At 54.9% G+C, this 20,821-nt stretch overlaps 5 protein-coding genes across 5 annotated transcripts; 2 read left to right on the top strand and 3 right to left on the bottom strand.

The window, feature by feature from the left end:
* Positions 1–3,006: 3,006 nt before the first annotated feature.
* On the bottom strand, positions 3,007–3,549 carry CABS01_06274 (uncharacterized protein; the record flags this gene model as incomplete). The annotated part of the gene is made up of 1 exon (XM_060539640.1): positions 3,007–3,549. The coding sequence occupies one exon, from the start codon at positions 3,547–3,549 to the stop codon at positions 3,007–3,009; it is 543 nt and encodes a 180-aa protein (XP_060404177.1).
* A 3,001-nt stretch (positions 3,550–6,550) lies between these two features.
* CABS01_06273 (uncharacterized protein) lies at positions 6,551–11,896 on the top strand (the record flags this gene model as incomplete). Its single annotated transcript, XM_060539639.1, has 1 exon — positions 6,551–11,896. The coding sequence occupies one exon, from the start codon at positions 6,551–6,553 to the stop codon at positions 11,894–11,896; it is 5,346 nt and encodes a 1,781-aa protein (XP_060404176.1).
* A 912-nt stretch (positions 11,897–12,808) lies between these two features.
* CABS01_06272 (bZIP transcription factor) lies at positions 12,809–14,782 on the bottom strand (the record flags this gene model as incomplete). The annotated part of the gene is made up of 1 exon (XM_060539638.1): positions 12,809–14,782. One exon carries the CDS (start codon positions 14,780–14,782, stop codon positions 12,809–12,811), a length of 1,974 nt encoding a protein of 657 aa, XP_060404175.1.
* Positions 14,783–18,420: 3,638 nt separating this feature from the next.
* CABS01_06271 (uncharacterized protein) lies at positions 18,421–19,356 on the top strand (the record flags this gene model as incomplete). Its single annotated transcript, XM_060539637.1, has 1 exon — positions 18,421–19,356. The coding sequence occupies one exon, from the start codon at positions 18,421–18,423 to the stop codon at positions 19,354–19,356; it is 936 nt and encodes a 311-aa protein (XP_060404174.1).
* A 209-nt stretch (positions 19,357–19,565) lies between these two features.
* On the bottom strand, positions 19,566–20,523 carry CABS01_06270 (ribosomal protein L1p/L10e family protein; the record flags this gene model as incomplete). Its single annotated transcript, XM_060539636.1, has 2 exons — positions 19,566–20,223; positions 20,285–20,523. The coding sequence occupies 2 exons, from the start codon at positions 20,521–20,523 to the stop codon at positions 19,566–19,568; spliced, it is 897 nt and encodes a 298-aa protein (XP_060404173.1).
* Between the last annotated feature and the right edge of the window lie 298 nt (positions 20,524–20,821).

Here is a 20,821-nt window from a genome sequence, read left to right as displayed (position 1 = left end):
GGCTGATGGTGAACTATCTCACAAAAAGTCCGAATCAGCTTGTCTTTCCAAGAATGGGTTTTTCGAGAGACTTGGGGTTGCTGATGTACTCGGAAGGGCGCCTCGGAGGAATAGATTCCGGCCGAGCGACCGGCATCCGGCGCGGGGCAAGAGAAGGGTTCATATTTTGCGCACCTCTACGGCCTCTCAGCACCCATCCATGACCGGCCGACGGGTTCCACTGATGGGCGCTGATGTGTTTCGTTACAACTTGCGCAAAAGCACTCAATTCCCACTCTGAAGCGATGCGTTTGCATACTAAGGTATTTGTGAAGCTTTACCACGTTTCACAATTGCTGCTCTATTCATGAGTTTCATGGGAGAGACGGACTGACTTTGACGGTATGAGGACGTGACATTGCACGGAACTCCGGGCCGGCGGTTGATGCTCAGACGCGGCCCCGCAGCCGGTCTCGGCTCCGGCATTCGGTCGATAGCCCCAGCGTGCTACCAAAGGCCCCCCTCGTGTTACCCTTGTCCTGACGTAAGGTAGTCTTATTCATCAAGCGACTATCTACTAGGAGGCTCGAGTCCCTTTCTCTCTTTGCCTCTCGTCAGTGCTTGGGGAGTGCTGCCCGATTTAGTGAAATCAAAAGAGTAAAACAAAATAGTTCATGAAATTTGTTTTTAACCACCTTTTGTACGAGACTGGAAAAGGATACGCAATCAAAAGATATTTTTCGTCCACCAGTAATCTTTTTGAATACCGCAAAAAAAGACTGTGAACCTAGACCGCCGAGTCCGGGCAAAAGTTTACTTTCGTCTGAGGAGATGTCCAGAATTATCGTGCTCGCTACGAAGAGATATTTCCAGACTTTCTGTACCGAAAAAATACACCTGAGCCTAATATTCTGGCGCAACTAGGAAGATTGTATACTCAATCAACTTGTATACTCAAAATCATCGAAAAATGCCAAATTTTTACACTGAAATGGCAGCAGCTATGAACACATGCAGTCTTCCTGGATGTCAGTACCTCTAGAACATAAACACATTAGGAACTTTCAAATCCTGCAGCGCCCAAAGGCTCACCGGGATGTATTCACCGCCAAAAGCAATGGGGAGGCTGCAAATGAAGCCTCCTAGTTGATCCATACGCACTTCTCGCTTAGTCAAGTAGCGTGACTGGCTGGTCTCCTGGTCTAGAAACACCCTCTAGCTTGCTAAACAGACATGTGAGGTCACAAGAAAGAACACGCTGGAGATACTCACAAGAAGGAGTGCTATTACAGCCAGCTTGTGTACCAAGGAAGCTTGTCACATAAAGGATCTTGCCCTCAATTTCGTATTCTCATACCTACATACATACATCGTGTCTATGTTCTCATGTTCACGCGTCCGAAAGTACGAGAAGAATGACGGGACACAATGAACGACGCCTTTCCATGTTCAGCGAAAGATAGTGAGCTTCAACATCATTTTATGCGCAAGAAGCAGTCAGACGTCTAAGGAAATACACGAGGATCTCTCTCATAAACCAGTGACTTGGCAATATCACGCCAAGGGAGAAGAAGAATGGCCACCGAGGGGTGAAAGAAGCTGTCAGGCTTCAGCTGGGCACTATGGCCATAGCTTAGAAGAGCCCAAATAACACCGGAAGTGGCCACAAGGCGGCCAAGCGGCCAGACGTCTTATACGGAAATGACAACAAACAGTCACACAGCATGCTGACAACGGGGCCGTCAACTGGGCTCATGCCTGCGCACTAGTGTCGGGAGCGCAGATTAAGCCACGATGGCATATGCAGCCCTAATCCCAGTGGCCCATTAGCAGACGGCATTAATGGGAATCCGGCAGGATTGCCTCCAAGGACCAAAGGTCGAGCGTTGGCTGATGGGTCCAACATGTTTGTTGTCACCGGCGCGCTGGTTGAATAGCTTTCCGAGCGTGATATCTACCACGTGTTGATACAACCTGGCCTGGGCAAATACCTGGTTGCTCCCACACAAGAACTACGTTGTATTATCCGTCCAGCCGGATCTTTTCGGGTCAAGTACTCACCGTTTATCGTCCTCCATCTCTGCTAGGCCCAGTTCAAAGGCATGATACGCACAGCTTATCACAGAAGAAGACCGCCTGGCCTCACCAGGAGGACGAAATACAAGCCGGAAAGGCAACAGAGACGCAGCGCCTGAGTCGCAGGGACCGATGACGGCTGGGGCTCAATAGGCGGGCGGGAGGCGGGATGCAAGGTGGACATGGGGTCAGCGGAGCGAATGGGGGTCTGAGGTTGAGACGAATAAGACTGGTTGACTGGCGAATCTGACGTGCATGGGGATGAGCGATCTGTGGGCGGCCAGAACCGGGATGGAGAGGTATTTTGGTACCATCGATGGTGGCATCGAGGGGTTGGCAGGCGGCAGTGGTACGGGATCAACGTGATACCAGCCTGGCGGCGCAGAGTGGCTGGATCTACCCAGCTACGCGGTAGAGGCCAATTTAGAGGCCCAAAATCCCGCTCTGGTCATTGTGGATGGCACAAAGTGCCTGATTTTTGGAATGAGTGCCCCCGACTTGTTGTCGAGGTGCACCTCGTATGCGAAGCTGGCGAACTTGGTTTGGGCAAGGCGATATAGATTTCAGCGCGACAGCCTCGAAGGACTACAGGATGTACTTTTTGTCAAACCAACACCGAATAGACCAGCAGTGGTAGTTGACACCTCGTACGGTGAGAATGAAGGCGGCTACTTGCTGGTAGTGGACGAACACAAGATCGTGAAGGTTTTCGTGCGGCGCTGAATGGGTACGAGCAAGTTGTACACGATGCAGCGAGTGCAACGAATGATGTGGTTAGAGAGCTAGAATGCAACCCATCCGGCGCGCGGGTAGATGAGCTGACCGTTTTGCGGTGTGGAATTCGGGTGGCATTCGGGGGACGGTCTGCCGACCTTGTCTGGACAGGTTTGAGGACAACGGCTGGGGCTGGCGGTACCTCAAAAGCTGCTGCAGGAGAGTGGCAGGAAGGACTCAGTCTGGTAGTCGACGATTGGCCCCCTGGAAACGGGAATTGTTGATGGAGATTGGAGAAGGATGTGGTGTAGCAGACGGTGTGGGTTGATGCTGGTTGAAGCTCGCTGGGTTGGTCAAGGGGTGGCCGATTGGGGCCCTGTGATGCGTTGGCATGGCGTGCCCGCTTTCGTGGACGATGCAGATTGGACGGCGGGTGAGCAGGGGGGCGCTGCGCTGTACGGCAGTGTCTCGAGCGGCGGGCAAGCCGTGAGGTAGTCGAAAATGGGCCTCTCTCTGTTGGTGTACTGGAGCATGTAAAACAACAGGACCAAAGGCTATGCATGCCAACTCATCAAGGCGGCCGGAAGCAGAGGTGACTTCTTTTTTCTCCCGAGTTGTTTTATTGCTTTCACTCTGCTTGCCCCTCCCCGGTGCTTGCTTGCTTGTGCCGCTGTCGCTGTCGCTGTCGCTGCGTTGACTGGCCCGTCGGTGTGCGTAGTGATTTGTCCGACTTTTGTTGGGGCGACACGAGAGACGCTGATGAGGTGGACGGCATGGCATGGTCAGTCGCTGTAACGGGACTCATGTTGCAGACCGCTTCTCTTCTTGGGTTGACCGTCGCTGACGGGACAGATATGCCGCAACAAAGGTCTCTCGGTGGGCAAGAAGTAAAAGTCGGCGGCAAGTGTCCGGCGGCGGGCGGCGGTGTTCTCTGCACTGCTGCAGGGCAATGCTCGATGCATGCTCGGTATCGCGGGCGAATGATTGCGCAGTACGTATTCTTCAAGTGACAGCTGTGTCCGACGTGGTACGCCGAGCAACGACGCACGAGGGCGGCGGCTCGTGTCGTGGAACAGGCAATAAGGCGAGCGAACATTGACTCGATCGGGTCTGGTCTTGTTGTGCGTGCGTGTGCGTGTTCGCATGCGCAGTGTCGCGAACCTGTGCCTGTGTAGGAAACATCGCAGCCCTCAAGAGCGAGGGTTGCCAACGTTGCCCGGCCAGAAGAAGCTTCTCCCGAGGTGTTGGAAACCTCGACGTAGCGAGTGACTAGTTGGAGCTGGAGCAGGGGGAGATGACGATGCTAAAGTCAATCAGAAGCAATGGCGTGCAGTGGCCGTGGTTGGCTATCTTTGTTGGTCTGGCGATCCCGGTCCTGGTTTGAATCTTGAGCTCCAGCTGGATCTAGGGACTTTTATTGGTATTCCTGGCAGTATCCGCCGGAGCTGAGGATATCGGACTAGATGGCTAGGTGGTCCTAGACTCGTAGGTAGGCACCGGCCTGTTGCTTTTATTGGATGTGGTTCGCGTGGCAATGAGAAGAAACAAAAACAATGGCAACGAGTGATACTTGGTAATAGCGTACTCATGACTGTGTACAGTAATAAGAGTGGCGGCGGAAACGACAACGGGGATGGCTTCATCCAAGCAGCCAGGTGCTAGACAGTAAGTTAAGACTGGGTGACTGGGACGGGGGGTGTGTTTGGGTGTGCGTTGGCGGGCAACGTCTTTTTCGTCCAATGTTTAGACCCTTTTGATTGTCCCACCTGCACCTTCTCTGATAGACTGATTGAAGCTGGTGCCTCTTTCCCACTTTCATGGATCGCATTTGCATTTTGTGTGAGGTGGCAGGTGGGAGAGGCGTGCCCCGTCCGTTCCTTCTAGCTTTGTTTGGTTTAGTTCCATCCCTCCTCCGTGTTTCCTTCCTTCCTTCTTTTCCCCTCCAGCCTTTTACCCCACGCTTGCCCGCCTCGACACTTTCTACCTGAAGTACCTGATGTAACGAATGTTCATGGAAAGAACGACGGGAGGTAGATGGACGGTACTTGGGCAAAGGCAGCGGGTCAGGTCAGGACAGGAACGTGTGTCTTAGGTAAACCCACTGCTCCGAAGGAACCGAGGACGCGAGCCTATGAGTGCTGATAGACATACTCGACGCATATAAGTCATCATCTGACTTCAATACTTGCGGTGCGTGTGTGTGTATGTGTGTGTGCATGTGTGTTGTGTTTTTGTGTGTGTGTGTGATGGAGTGAGAGAAAGCTGCCATGTGCGAGTGTGGCCATCCTTGTCAGCAGTTCGCCCCCTCCTTTTTTTTTCTGTTTTGCTGCTGGGAGGATCATCCAGCGGTTCGCAGCTACGGATACAGGGAACCAGCAACTGGGGCACAACTTTGCACCTTGGGTCTACCTTGCTCCGTTTCTCTTGCCACGCATTGCCTCTACGTTGAAGAGACGGGACTGGACGCATCGCATAGGTCTCACGCACCAAACCCAATCAAAGTCTTTCTTGGGTTCCTAGCCGCTGGCCGTTGGCCGCTCGCTGGCTATCCTGTCGGTCCTGTCTCCGGCCCCAGCGTCCCACCCCTGTCTTCCAGCTCATAGCTTCCATCTTCCTCCCGGCCTGTTGTTTGGCTATTTGGGTACCCGTACCGTACCGAGTATGGCTATGGGTCGGTCCAGTGAGTCGGTCGTGGCCGTGGACGTGGAGTCTCCCTGCCGGCACCTCAGGGCTCACCCACGCCCAGCTCCAGTGTCTGTTACTTGCAGCTGTCTCTCTCTCTCTCTCTCTCTCTGTCTCCTTCTCTAACCCCGGTCAGCGTGAGAAGTACCGATACCCAAGCAACTGAGGAGCAACAGCATGCAACTTGCAACAAGTCCACGATTATGGAAGTCTTGCTGTCCTCTTCTCTACCGTATTGTCTTCCGCATCAAGACACCTTACATGTGGTTGTACACAGATGCCTTCTTAGGTATAGGTACCAAGGTACATGATGTATCCAGGTATCTCTAAGGTAGGATGGGAGGTGGAAGGAGAAACCTGGCGACTGGGAGGCGTGGGAGGCTGTTGGCAGATGGCAGATGAGGTGAGGTGAGGTACCTTACAGTACGTACCTGACCCGACCAGCCCACCCTCGTGTCGTGCCTGGTCTTGCCTTCCTTGCCTTGCTGTGCCTTCCTCGCCTTGCGACCCTTGCCTTCCTTTCTTGTTCCGTCCCTTCCTCCCGCATTTACCTTACCTTAAACCACGTCCAAACCTCCCATGGCCTTCGCCTTGCTTGGGTTTCTGATTTGTTTTCATTTCCTCTTCTTTGACAATAGAATTTCCTTTCCATGTAAACATATCGGAAAAGGTAGTGAACACTCAACCTCTACACGACGACATCTACCTCACCTCTCGAGGCACTGGCATTGCGCCGACCTCTTCTCTCCTTCCCCCTCTGCCTCCGCCGTCTTTTATCGCTGAGTCTGCCCCGCTCCAGCAGATACCGTACCCACCCGCTTGCGCCCATCATCAACAGCGCACAATCGACGACATCACGCGATTGCGACAGAACAGCTATCAGCTTGTTCGAGAGCTGTTGCTGAAGCTGCCCGCTCGCCCTTCGACCGGAATCCTCATGTTCGCATTATGATTTCCATGCAGCGTTCCCTATCCTCGCCAGTTCGCGTAGTCTCTGCCCGTATGTTCCACCAACAAACACCCTGAACATCGCCCACAAAGCGCTCTGTTCTATCGTAGCCTCCCGCTTCCCACCCTACCTGAAAGGTACTGACTGTTCATGTTCTTCTGCGCCTCAGCTGCCTCTCAAGATGACGCGAACCAGCCCCGATCCTCGAATCCTCCTTCCGAAACGTACAATACGTCCTTCAGATCCCGCCGCCAGAGGTCTCCAAGCCCAACCCGAAGCGTTGAGGCCGTAACCCTGCCCGTTCGTCGTAGCGAAGACACACCGAGGAGACCCGCCTCTCGGTCGCACCAGAAGCCCGTGATTGCCCAAGCGTCAACACCCATTGCCACCTCTCCCGTAAAAGCCACCATGGATTCTTCATCCGATACGGCACTCGCCTCCACCGCGGCAACGGCCTCTTCGCCTGCGCTCCCCCAGGCTCTGCTCCCAGATCCATCCATGTACACGAACCCTCATCTTGCGCCCGAACCTGATACAACGACCCTGGAGGAGCTCGCCCACTTGGTTAGACTGTCCAAGTACCAGGAGCGCAAGCGCGCAAACACACGCATACGTCTGCAGAGGAACCTCATCTCCACGGCCTTGTCAGCTCGTCTGAACCGCTGCGGTGAGATTGCCCGGAAGAATTTGGTTGACTGCTTTCGCTCCGATGACAAGAAGACCTTTGCTTCTCTGTTCAACGCCATTCACGATGTGCGTAAGAGCTGCGATGAACTGCGCCGCTATGCCCTGTTGGAACCCGAGATGGACTCTCTCCAGTCCCCTGCCTTGGCCTCCTCAGAAAGCCTGGACACGCCACCAAAATCGACCTCGGGCTCTAGTTCTCTCGGATCCATGACCCCCTTTCTTTCCGAGTTGCCCGCCTCTGTCCGGGAAATCTTTCTTAACTTTCTGAACCAGATCAGGACCAACCCAGACTACTTGGCCACAAGATTATGTTCTCTAACCCCTACAGAACTCAATGTCTTTACCGGCTTCCATCAGGGACTGGAACCTGTAGAATCCGTGCTGCCCTACCACGGCCGTTCTACAGCCAGGAGTCATGCTGGTGGACCAAGTAGTCGAGCGCCCGCCCATTCCCCCAACGCCATCGAGCGTTTGCTGTCGTTCCAACGACACGATCCCTTGTCCGCCCTGGTTCACACATGCTTCGCCAACTCGGCTGGTCCTGATAGCGCCGAGGATCGACGTCGAACCGAGATATGGGGCACAGCTCTAGCAAGACTTATCACTGAATCCAAGGCCAGCAGCGAGCCCATGCTTATTTCTGTTCTTAATGTCTGGACGGCCATGCGGGATTGGTCCGGGAAGTCGAACATGGAATGGTACCTGATGAAAATACTCGAGGATGGTGCCTTTCTTTTGGACAAGGCCGAGGACCAACACGGTACCAGGTTCAATCTCGCGGACTGGACGGCCAAGGACAGCATTGCGGCTGAGGAGTTCTACGATCGGGCCGTTAACGAGCTTTTTGAGATCATTGACGACGAGGATGCGACTGGCATCCCGGAAGGCCTCATCGAGCTAGGCAATGCCATCTTGAAGAAGCTTGACTCCAAGCTCGTCGATGGTACCCGAAATTGGTTTGTTTACAAGTGGCTCTTCTCTGTTTTCCTCCTTGGTGTTGTCATCCACCCGGAAAGCCACGGACTCATGGGCGATTACCACATCACCGAGTATGGCCGGCAGAAGATCCTCAAGCAGGTCGCCATGCGAGCACAGCAGCTTGTAGTCGAGGTGACCTGGAACAAGAAGGGAACGGTCTCAACCCCGCCCAAGATTCAAGGACACGTGGAGAGCATCCTGAATCGTTTCAAACGAAACCGTTCCCAGAGACCTCCAGCGAAGCTCCTTCCGGCCCGCTCAATCACATCACTTCGAGAAACAGTCGAGGTTCATCCTTATCTCGTGGTGAGTCCGGCAGATCTAGTCACCCTCGTCAACGCCTTGTTCCCGGAGCGACGGCCCATGTCAGCTCAGTCCAGCGGGCTTAGATCCGGAGCACCTTCCATCTCTGGGTTCTCGGCAATCTCACAGCCCATCTCGATGGGCGCCGCGCGGAGCAATTTTGACACGGCATCGATCCTCAGCACCAGTGCCTCGTCTGTTCTCAGTGACGCCACAACTTCCAGAGAAACAAATATGGATGATCAAAGGACTGGCTCGCCTCAGCGGTACTCGCCCCCCGTATTGGATCCACTGGCTCAGCGACGTCTTAGTAACTATGAGGACGACGGGTATCGTCTTCGTTTTGCCCTCCGCGAAATGGGCACCCAGGTCGGCATGGATGTTGTCCAAGGCTCATGTCACCCATGTGCCGAACGATGGGCCGTGCTGTTTATCTCGGCAGATGGCAATAGCCTGTCAAGCCAGATGACTTACGACCCAGACGAAGATGTCGAAGACGAGGACCACTCTTCCACCAGCGAGACTGACGATGACGAGATTGATGAGAAGCCTGAGCTCGATAAAGACTACCATCAATTGCGAGATTCGATCCTAAAGCTTGTCGAGGATTTCGAGATCCCAGCCAGCATTGAGCCAGAGGCAACGAGGGCTCAGTTCAGCAACCGGGCGACTGGCATCAAAAAGTACCGATCCAAGAATAAGATCATCACCGCTGAAAAGTCATCTCCAAGCAGAAACCCCTACCGCAGACGAGACGCTGAGGTACAAGCGAGTGCCACGGCTGATGACTCGCAAGCCAAGGAAGATTCACCGCCAACGACGGCAGAGAAGACAGGGGATGCAGATCCGGAGCCGTCCTCAGTTCTCATTGCTATGCTTACAGCTGCCTCGGCTCAGTCGCGAGCGCAAGCTGACTTCGTATCGGCCCACCTCTACTGGAAGACACTACAGCAACTAAATGCACTCAGCTCAGGGTCGCTGAGACGAAACGGGTTTGCCATACTTCTGAACATTTTCTCCCGAGGGCCTCGCGATTCAATCCGCCGCTGTGCTTCGGCCATTGAAGAATACGACGCCTGGCTCGTCTGGCTCAAGCAAAGCCAAGAACGACACGAGGGGCTCATCGACGCCATGATGAAGCGACTCAGGGCTCTTCGCGACAAGATGTGGTATGTGACAGACGTACGGAACTCTGCACCGTATGAGCAGAGTCGAAACATCTGCGCTGCCCTCAAAACAATGGGTATGCAGAGACGCTACAATTCTTACCAACGCAACCGCGCCCACCTCGCACGGGGACCGGCGTCAAGCTATCTGTATCGCACAGAGACTCAGATCATGGATCTTCTTGCAGCATCAGAAGAGCAGGGCGGGCCTAACAAGTTGAGTGACGATCAGGCAGACAAGACCTCCCGATGGCTTCAACAAGCTGGCGTTGAGAACTTCTGCTGTGGGGAGGAGCGAATTCACAGATTCGGCTGTGAAGTGGATACCTGCATTTCGAAATTGGTTGGCGAATCCATCATGGACAGCCCTGTTCTGTGGTCGAGTGAGCTTTACCAACGAGACAGACGCAATCTGGAGACAGGCAGCAGAGGCCCCCGAGACAGAGACCACGCATTCGACGATACGGCCAGCGTCATGAGCGACCCAGATCGAAGGTTCATGTCTACCGGTCGTCCAAGCTCTGTTCGGGACCTGCGGGCAATGTCAGCTCACAATTCTAGCCAGCAGTCATTTGACTCTGGCAGCTACCGTTTTTCAAGGGCAAGCACAGTCTTGTCCGACATCATTGATGGACAGGACTATTTTGGCGTCTCGTCGCCAGTTCACACCATCGACTCCAGTTCTACGTTTTGGTCGCCCTTCCAGTCGGCGATATCCCCGAGCTCGACAACGTCCCGCGCCCAGTCTCCCACGACAAGCATGACAAATCTGTCCAGTGTGTTCCAGTCACCTCATTCCCATCTAGGCTCGCATGCGAGTCATTCTACCGGCAGACCTGGCACATCAGCATCGTCCAACGAGACGATTCATCAACAGCGATTGTCGGAAGAGAAGTCTCGTTTCCTCAACGAGCTCCGTCAGACTTTAGTCAGTCTTCTTCTGTCCGACTTGGGCACATTGGTCTTTTCCCGCGGTTCCGAGACAGATGACTGGTTCTCCTCGTTGGGCCAGGAATGCATCGACAGGCGTGATTCCCTAGACCGACGCGCGCGGAGGTCTGCCAAGTCTGGCAAACTGTCACTGAGACCTCGTGTCATTGAGAAGAAGAAGAGCTTTGGGAATCTGCGAGGTGCCGGCGAAACAGACAAAAACTCCGAGACCACGGAAACTGCCAGTGCTCCGGGAAACGACAGTCCTTCCACAAGCGACACCGTGCCTGCGCGAAGCAAGGCCACCTCTAAGGAGTCAACTCCTGAATTTCCTTTCAAGAAGGCTTTCCAGCGCTTGCTTCGCATGTTCAGTGTTCATCCCAACCCTCATGCCAAGTTAAACGCCCTATACGAGCTGCAGCAACTCATCGTAGCATCTTTGGCGAGTGGTAAAAGGTCAAGAATGGGCTGGAATCGACAAGAATTTTTGCCCGGCGCCGTTGATGACCCCACAGGCTCTAGCCGCGCCAATCCGTTGGAGGAGGCTATCGACAACGTCAGAGGACGACGCTCGCATACCCTTTTGCAAGCACCCGCAACTTCGCCACCGGTGGTTGGACCCCGTCCAATGCGTCAGGGTAACAATGATGTTCGCTCTGGCGCTACAAGCAACCCGACAACAACCGATGCCGTCACCAACGTCTTGCGAACATTGTTCCGGGATGCGTCTATCCGGCCAAAGACACTTTTCCGCGATCTTCAGTTCATTGCGGCATTCGTGAACCCCACAATCCTTGACAACACAGAGAAGGGCACGGCGTTTTGGGACACTGGTCTCGCCGCCTTGAATCTGAAGCAAGAGGTCTGCCGAACAATGATTGAGGTGGCGGACGAGGTCCAAGGGGTGTATACCAGTACACGCAAGACGACCAATGATGCGCCTGCTCCAGACGCCGAGCGGCTGGAAACAGAGTCACCCCCTCCTGTCACGACAGCCTATAGCTTGGCACAAGCAGGAAAGATGTGGACCATCACCGCCAAAGAGGGTCTGCCCACGGCCCAGCGAGAGCTCGCAATTTTCTACTTGTCGAACCCTGAGCTCGTGGAGCGGACCACCTTGCCCCTCTCGAAGCCACGCGAGGTCTTCAAGCAGGCCGTCATGGACAAGTATGCTGGTCCTTCTGGACGCACAGGCCCAGGTGCCAGACTCTACCCTGGAGACAGAAGTCGCACATCGGCAGGCGCATCAGGGCTCGGTGGCTCTGCTGGCTCCCAACATCCCGGACAAGATGCGGGCTCCAAAGACGGGGATGTTCGCAGTGATCCCGCGTTGATGTGCGTGGCAGTCCACTTCTTCCAGGCAGCAGAACAAGGCGGCGATGAGCTCGCAACGTCTTTCCTCCGACAGAATGAGTTTAATGCCATGAGCTGAAGCGTTGAGAGTGTGATTTGCACCCGGCGATAATTTCTTTTCCAAATTTCGGGCGCCGGGGGCGCTCTTTTCCATATTTATTTTGAACATTTTCCTTTTCACTAGTACGACGCGGGCATATCCAGTGGGCATTTACATGGGTTTTCTTTGATCATATTGGGAAGCTGCGGGATCTTTTCAATGTATCCCCCCCCCCCCCCCCCCCTCTTAGATGACTACAGTAGAAAGGGAGGGACATTATGGTAGCAGGCACTCGGCCTTTTATGGAGGATATACCACTTTTCTACATACGATTATGACTTGGGTATGAAGTATAGGCTTGGGCCAATCTAGATGACATTTATTAGCATTCATACTCCGTCCATGATTCCTGATTTGCAAATGTATTCAATTTTGTGGTGATCGTGACAGGTCTTTGATGTCCAATATCGACAAACAGCATTTGGCATCATTCTGAGGTACGACGTTCTCTTCAAAAACTAAGACATTCACTTACGCCACGGAAATCATAGGGCAGGCTAGGATGATTCAAACAATAATGTATTCGCATCGAGCCCCGTTCGAGGCCTCAATCAGAATGCGTACTACGGTAAGACAGCCCGGCCCCGTTGGCCTGGGTCGATGCACCGAAAGGAGATGACCTCCTCTCTTGTTCCCCCTGACGAGCAAGCTTCAAAATAGCTTCCTCTTGCATGAATAGCCCTCACTTTCTGGAAGTTTGAGTGTTACAAAATCAAATAGTGTCTCGAAGGACCCCAAACGCCGCCCAATTTTTCAAGTGCTCATGTCCACATCGACCATGTCTCACAAGTAATGTGTGTGAAACCATACAGAGCTTTTAGATAACCGACCCAGATTCATGAACATATGCATGCCTACCTCTAGCGAGGCAAGAGAAACTTTGGAAAGAATTTACTGGCCTCTGCCAAAGCGAATGTCGAAGTCCTTGAGCACGCTCATGATACTCGCCGCCTCGACCTCAATGGGTAGACGAGAAGGCGACGGCAGCGTCTGGCCCGGCTTGGGCGCGGCGCGAAGCTTGGGAAGCCAGGAGCCAATGTCGTCGGCAGCCTTTTCGAAGTTTCGGTGACTGGAAAGGGTCTGGTAGGCTTCGGCACAGCTCAGGCTGAGGCCGAGGCGTCCCTTAGAGGGGAGACGGGGTGGCGGCGCCGGCGCGGACTCGGACTTGCAGCATCCGCCTCCAGCACCAGCACCTCCACAGCAGCCACCCCCGGAGCCGCTTCCTCCACTTCGCTCAAAGTTGGCGGACAAGGCGCGGCAGAAGAGACCCGACTTGGGGTCGGCGAGACACTGGGCGCAGGATCCGGGGCCCTTGGGGCCGCAGCCGCGAGAGACGGGAGCGACGGGCTGGGTGGTCTGGGGACGGGGACGGAGCTTGACGGCGCCGTCGGCGTCGATCTCCATTGGCATGGGGGGAGGGACGGCATCGTTCTCTGAGGGAGGGGGAGTCTGAACCTGCTGGGAATAGGCGGGAGGAGGTCCGTAAGGGGTGGTGGCGGGTGGGCCGAGAATTGAGGTGTCGGCGCAGAGGCAGTAGCTTCCGTCCTTACAAAACCCACACGAGTCCTTGAAGGCCACGGGAGGCAGCTGGGGTTGGGGCTGCACGATGGCAAGGTTCGCTTGCTGGTGCTGGTGCTGTTGCACCTGTTGCACGGGTGCCTTCTTGGAGAACATGGCGGTGAAGTCAATCTCCGTCTCCTCCTCAGGCGGAGTGGGCTCGACGCGGGCACGCTTCTCGGAGGATGTCGGCGCCGAGGGCGAGGGAGCTCTCTTTAGATCCGAGATGATGGCGCTTTTGATAGTCTCCTCAAGGCACTGGCATCTACCTCCGAGAGTGCATCCGCCACATCCTGTGACGGTGTCGGCAAGAATTTCGTTGGCACAGGAGCATCCTTCAGGGCCGCATGACCCGCATCCAAACGGGGCAGGAGAGTCTTCCATGTGAGTTGAGTCTTGGGGAGAGACGATCTGTGAGATGGAAAAGGGCTGGTTTGCGTGGCCAGCCGATGGGGTGGGGGGATGCTCGTGGTGAGCGATTTGGGAACCTCGGCGCTGGGGAGACGGCAGGCGTCTCGGGGCGGCGACGGCCTGCTGCTCGTTCCAGCGTCTCTTCTGACTTTCAAGTTCGGACTCGGCCTTGACACGATCCTTTCTCTCGCGATCCAGCATATTTTCGAGAACGAGGCAGCGGGACTTGAAGGACTGTAGCTCCATCTCGAGGCCGTGGACCTTGTCCTTGAGGTCTTTTTCGACCTTTTCGTGACCTTCGCGGATCTCATCTAGTTGTTCCTCCAGCTCGCCAACTCTGGCGGCCCTACGCTCGCGGAATGCCCTCTGAGCGGCACGGTTCTGGGCCTTGCGCTTGGTGGGTGGCGTATCGGTGGCAGGCTTGCGGCCGGGCTTGGGCCTGGGAGGTATGACCCATTCCTTGGTGGTCATGGACATCTTGGGCGCCTCTGTGACGGGCGGGGGACTGATTACGGAGGCCATGGACATTTTGTTCACGACCTGAGGCGGCCTGGCTGAGATGGGTTGCTGTGCAGCGTTCGGTCTGATGGCAGGTAGTTGGTGCGGGGCGTGGGAGGCATTTGTCGGTCCGCTCGGATTTGGTGTGGAAGGACCGCCGGGTGTGCTCGCGGCAGGCGAAGCGGCGGAAACGGGGGTCGAGACAACCGAGTTGGAGCGAGATGCGGCCGAGTAGACGCTTCGGGCGTCGGTTGCGGGAGGTGAGGTGACGGGAGAAAAGGTCGACGACGAGTGTTGCTGCTGCGACGTCTGGTTGTGGGAGGAGGAGGAGGAGTTGTTGGTGGTGGTGGTGGTGGTAGATGAGGAGGGAACAGTGGTGGAAACACCTGAGGCGGCCATCTTGGTGGATCGGAAGAGGGACGACCTAACGAGCAGCAGTGTTCCGCAGGCGGGGTCCGCTAAGGCCGCTCATTCGCTGTCAGGTGGTGGGATATCGCCGCTAACAGCTGGTAGCCAGTTGGCGGGGTGTGGGTTGCTAAGGTTTTTGCCAGCTGGTAAATCCGAGGGTGCGGTTCGGCGCTCTCTCGGCTCTTGAGATCTGATAAGAAAATGGGACGAATTGATGGTTGTAAGACCGAGACGTGCTGAATGGTGCTGGGTCTTCTGTTTTTTCCTGTTCTTGTGTCCTTCTTCTTGTTCGTCTTTTAGTTGTGATGCTTGCTTTCCTGTTTGACTGATTGACCTGTTCGGAGAGCAATCGGCGCTGTATAAGTTGATATGATGCTACTGTTTGGCGATCTGGGCTGATGCCGAGCAGAATCGAGCAGATACCCCTACAGCGAGATGCACAGCTGATAGGTCTGTCTGTTTGTCTGTCTGCGCTGTACGGAGTAGTGTTATGCAGACGGGCGTGGTGGTGCGCGCGTGTTGCCGAGTGGGTGACAGAACAGACACTGTTCCGGAAGATGATGTCGGCAGCGAGGTTCGGATAGCTGACTTTGTTGTAATAGGTACTTGGCTGTGTAAGTGAGGCCAGGAAATAGAATCGTCAAGTCGGTATGTGTAAGTGGGAGAATCAATGTTGATGAGGTGAAGATATGTTTGGATTGCGGGCTTGTTCCTCTTTCTTCCGACACTTCGGAGGATAGTGGGGAGGAAGGAGGGGATTGGAGCGACAGCGCGGAACTGGACAGTGGAGGGGGAAAGGGCCCAAGGCGAAGGGGGAAGGGGGGGAGGGCGACATTCAAAAAGGAATTTTTGATCTGATTGATAAGATTATCTTGCTCGCAAGGCCCCCACCAGGGCCTGCGCTAGCCTTTTTTTCTCTTTTTTTTTTTTTTTCTCTCTCTCGCTGTTTCCTACCCGGGCACTGCCTGCCAGAGGTACGTCGCCTTCTCACTCGCCCGGTCATTACCCACTCATTTCATCCATTTCACTCACTCACTCACTCACTCACAGTCTCACGCAGACCTCAGTCACAGTATTCTCACACTCTCACTCACTCGGAAAATGCCCCCGACATCCGCACAGTAAATGCACTACTCTCACTCATAGTTTTTACTCACTCTCAGTGTCTCGCACAAACACACACTCCAGCCCACACTGGGGAAATCGTTCGATGGCTCCTGTGGCTTTCCGGCTTCCATCCCCATTCCGACCCTGCGATCTCGGACCTTGTTTCTTGGGCTTGGCTGGCCACAACACACTATGAATGTTACTATGTAGGGACTTTCAGGGCTACACAGCCCGGCTTCTCCCACGGATCACTGCCCTGGTTGACTGCGCGATCCACCATCGATGGGCTTTGATCCCCTTGATGGCTGAGTTTCCATGTCGTAACACCCATCCATGCCAGCCTCTCACTCTTCCGTTAACTACCTACCACTTGACTCTGTGTCTTTTACTCTGCGTGGGTGCCAAGCGTAGCCACATCCCGAGGGAATTGATCTCAGGGTCTGCCGATGTCGCTGCCCTTGCCCACCGGGCGAGTGCATGATGTGCGTGACCAGTGATGACCGTGGGATAAAGTTGCATCTAATACCACAGTGTAGGACAGGCCTGTCGCTCCATCAACAAATGAGAGCGGCCCTTTGTCCGATGACTCCCTCGTAAGCCGAGACGCCCGTGGTTCTACTCTAAATCTACCTTGCAGTACTCCGTAAGGCATGAGTAAACAACCGTAAAGACAAAAACCAGCGGGGGAAATCAATTTGACACAAAGTTTGATGAGGCTTTTCGGCAGTGTCTACGGAGTGCAAAAGCGAAGACCAACGAGTCAGGATCGCCGAGGTCTTGATTGAACTTGCACAATGCAGTCGCATAAAATACACACAATCAATGGCACCGTAAGATCTGTATCCATCCAGTAACTTGAGCCGAAAAAAAAAAGGTACCTGATAATCGGGGATTTATGCCTCAATGGAACCTGCTTCAGGTGTCACCGCCAGTCGTCCAATGGCCTTGGAGCAGTTCATCAGGGAGATCAAGAGGTACTTGATAAGATGTCACCACCCACCATCGCCTCCAGCTCCAATCCGTATTACCTGCCTGCATCCTTCATCCCACTCACACCTCGTGTCACTCGCCCGTCATTGGGCCATTTGATCTCTCACCCCCCGAACCCCCAGCCGCCGCTTCCTTTCTGCAGGCTCACATGAGACGCTCATTTTTTTCCCAGTCTACTTTTAAGGCTTAGGAGAATCGCTTGAAACGTCTGCTTTCGGGATCGTCTACACCCTGTCTCCAGTCTCCCAGTCTCCATTGCTGTATGGATACTATTGACGAGCCAACCACCCGTGACCCAACACTTCCCACTTCGTGACTGTGCGTAATCAGATCGGCCCTTCATCCCACATAGGCTGATCTCAAGTGGAGGGCCCCGGAAGTGGGTGATGGGAGGGTGCGAGCCACGCGAGAAAAAAGAGCAACATTTACGTACATCGTGGAGTGCTTCAGAGCCAGGTATCCGTAGGTTGGTACTACAATGCTACCCTTACTGGACCCGTCCGTCTATGGCTGCCGCGGTACCTCGCATCTCACGAGGTTTGACGGCGGCAATAATCGGCTCGCACTAATTACACGAACTTGTCTTTGGCTGACAGGCTGGCCCAAGGGTGGACTCCGAGAACGCTTTGGCTTCACAAGGGATCCCCTTCTTACGAGGCAACGCCAAGCGCAGCGGGCACTTCGGCCTCCGTCTGTTTTTTTTCCAAGTCCAGTTGAGCTCTTCACAACGGGAATGTCGTTTATCCTAGCCGCTTACCTGAGGTGACTACCTGTTATGCTCTACACAAAGCAGACTTCGAGGAGTAACTGGGTGAGCGCGTCTTGAATAATGACTTTACTGTCTCTCGCCAATGACCGCATCAGAGATGATGATGTGCGGTCATCGTCGTAAGAGCCGAGCAGATTGATCGCCGCATCGTCACGGCCAGAGAGACCGCAGGGTTTGGATTTATCCAATCCCAGCACCGACTCCATCTCTGAACCAACTCTCCGTTGTGACTATCTCTCGCTCACTCGAAATCCTCATTCAAGACTGGTCAAAGACTTAAAAGTGACCACTTGGGTTGTTTGAAGGTTGCGCAACCGTGTCCACATTGCAGTGAGAACTGTGGGAATCCTGGCGGGGGCTAGGTACCTTACCTCAGTTACTTCACTACGTGTGGCCCACGCACTGTTCAACCACTTCCAATTCCCACAGTGACCCCCGCGAAACTCAAGCTGTGGACCTCTGAGAAAGCTGCGTTAAGCTATCCGTACCTATCCAACTCCATCCCGCCCAAAATCGACCAACAGCTGCAATTCGAACCACCCACCTCTCGACAGCAACGCTCCTCAACAATTCCCGATCCCGGTCCCCTAGCTTCGAGATAGCTACCTTGCCTAGATTTGACGTCGCTTTTGCTCCGAGCTACGACATCTCTGCGCCGAACCTCAACCACCGAGCCGCCGTCGCCATCTGAAAGGCTGCAAGCACAAACCAACCAACCCAACCCCAAAGCAACGGGCAAACCGGCGAACCACACACAGAAGCAATGGCCAATCTCGGCATCCAATCGCCAACGCGGCAAACAGCAGCCTTCCACCTCCCCTCCTCATCCTCCTCCTCCGTCGCCTCCGGCTCCGGCTACGAAGACGACGACGCCCCGCTCCCTTTCCCCGCCGCCCTCCCGCGATCCGACTTCCTCGCTCCCGGCTTCCACCCGGCAAACTACCTCTCCGCCCTCCCGCACCGCCACCAGACCCTCGACGACCTCAAAGCAGAGCTCCGCGACCGCAGCGCCGCCATCAGCGCCGAGCTGCTGGAGCTCGTCAATGGGAACTACACCGCCTTCTTGTCTTTGGGCAACGAGCTGCGTGGCGGCGAAGAGAGGGTTGAGAATGTGCGTGTTGCCATGCTCGGGTTCCGGAGGGCCGTGGAGGAGATCAAGGGGAAAGTGAGGACGCGCGGGGAGGAGGTCCAGGGGTTGAGCGGGGAGTTGAGAGAGGTAAGGAGGGGTATTGAGACCGGGAGGAAGATGCTTGAGCTGGATGAGAGAGTGTCTTCGCTCGAGGAGCGGCTTTCGCTTGCGAGTCTGCCTGGGAAGGCAAAGACGGGTGACGGCGGCGAGGGAGAGGAAGAAGATGATGACTGGGACGCGGATGATAGCGAGGAGTCTGACGAGGAAGAGGATGATGATGATGTGGGCGGGCTGGTGGGTAGCAGCCCTGCGAAGCTGGCTGGCTTTACGCAAGACTTTTGCATCGTCGAAGCTCTGGCGGACGCTATTGGAAGGGATACCCCGTTTGTGGTCAAGGCTGAGGCTCGAATGGTGAGGTGTCGGAACACAATTCTCCTGGATCTCGGCACGGCGATGAAGGAAGCACGCAAGGCGGGCAAGAAGGGCCAGGCGAGGACAGTCAAGTACTTGGGCTTGTACGGATTGCTTGACGCCCAGGCTGAGGCGATCAGGGCCCTCAAGAGCAGCTGAGCCGATCGGAGCAGCAGACGACGAACAGAACAAAAAGGCCAGCAGTCACAGAGTAGCGATGCGTATGATACCCAAATTAAAGTCTCCAAACATGTTCTAGAGCGCTATGCCACTTTGATACACGTGTAATACAAACACCTATGATACAGTTCATCTAAACACCCTTCCCTTTTCTTTTTGCCCTTTTTTCATCTGGATTTTATACATCTTTACATGACGTTGGAGAGGTGAGCCGGCGTGACCTCCTCATCTGTAGAGTCAAAGTTTCCGTTCAAGCTGAAGCCCGGAGCCTGGGAGGAGCTCAGCACAACCTCGTGAACCTCCTTGTGCGTCTCGAGCTCCGCGAGATCAGACTTGATGCTGGCCACAAACGCCTTGACGTTGGCAGACAGCATCTTGGGCGTGAAACCGAGCTGCCCGATAGCCATACGGATGACACCGGTACGCTCGCGGTAGTTGTCGGCGCCCATCGTCTCACGGATGGCGCTGGAAATGTTGTCGGTGATTGTCTTCATGCGACGGTTGGGCATGAGACCCTTGGGGCCGAGGATGCGGCCCAGGGCGGCCTTGTTGAGCGCCGCCTCGCTGTCGGTGTGGCAAATGAGCCGGTTGAAGACAATGTTGTCGTTCTTGATGGCCTCGAACACGGACTCCTGGCCCGCGACGACGGCGCCGGCTTGCAGGGCCTGCTGGGCGATGGGGCTTCCTTCGGGGCAGATGACTCCGACGCGGATATCGGACTTGACGGGGTTGGGGAGGCGGATGCGGTTCTTGACGACGGCGCCATTTCTGGGCGTCTTGAGGTGGACGTGGATCTCGTACTTGATGGACTGGGGAGGGCGGCCGACTTCGAATGCGCGGAGGTAGCTACGTCGAGGTCAGTTGGAAGAACCAATTGGAAGACATCTTTTGCACAGGATATACACACCGCATGGCATCGCAAAGAGAGAATTGAGGGCAGTTCTTGACGTTGTAGGTCTTGAAGTCCTTGGAGAGCTTCTTCTTCTTCTTGTCCGTCTTCTTGTTCCCCCCCTGGTTACTCGCGCATCGTGTCTGCTGAGCGACGGAAGGGATGAGGAACCGTGGTATCGTGGAGGCTGTCGGTCTTGCTGAAGCTGAGAGACTGAGCCGGGCCATTGAGGCCATGCACTGGTTCGTTGACGCCATCACGGGGCTCTGGGTATCTGTGATCTTTTTGGGGTTGCTACGCCAGAGCTGACCTCGGATCGTCTCGCGTGAAGCTCTGGCCAAAGACTGCAGAAAAATTGGTATGGCCTAACCGCTCAGGCACAAGGTCGGTATCTTATCGGCTATCTTATCGAGCTGTGGTGCCCACACCTCCCGGTCACCTCCAAAAAGGTACGTATCTACGACCGGTCCGGTCCCGGTGTGAAGATACGTACACTTTGCCTCGAAACACACCATTGTCATCAGAGCTTTACCTTGGATGAAGAGTCATAATTAG

The sequence above is a fragment of the Colletotrichum abscissum genome, assembly GCF_030869225.1.
Source record: "Colletotrichum abscissum strain IMI 504890 chromosome Unknown Scaffold_13.1, whole genome shotgun sequence".
Taxonomy (NCBI): domain Eukaryota; kingdom Fungi; phylum Ascomycota; class Sordariomycetes; order Glomerellales; family Glomerellaceae; genus Colletotrichum; species Colletotrichum abscissum.
Note: the sequence above shows the minus strand (reverse complement) of the source record. Positions and strands in the feature narration are given on the sequence as shown.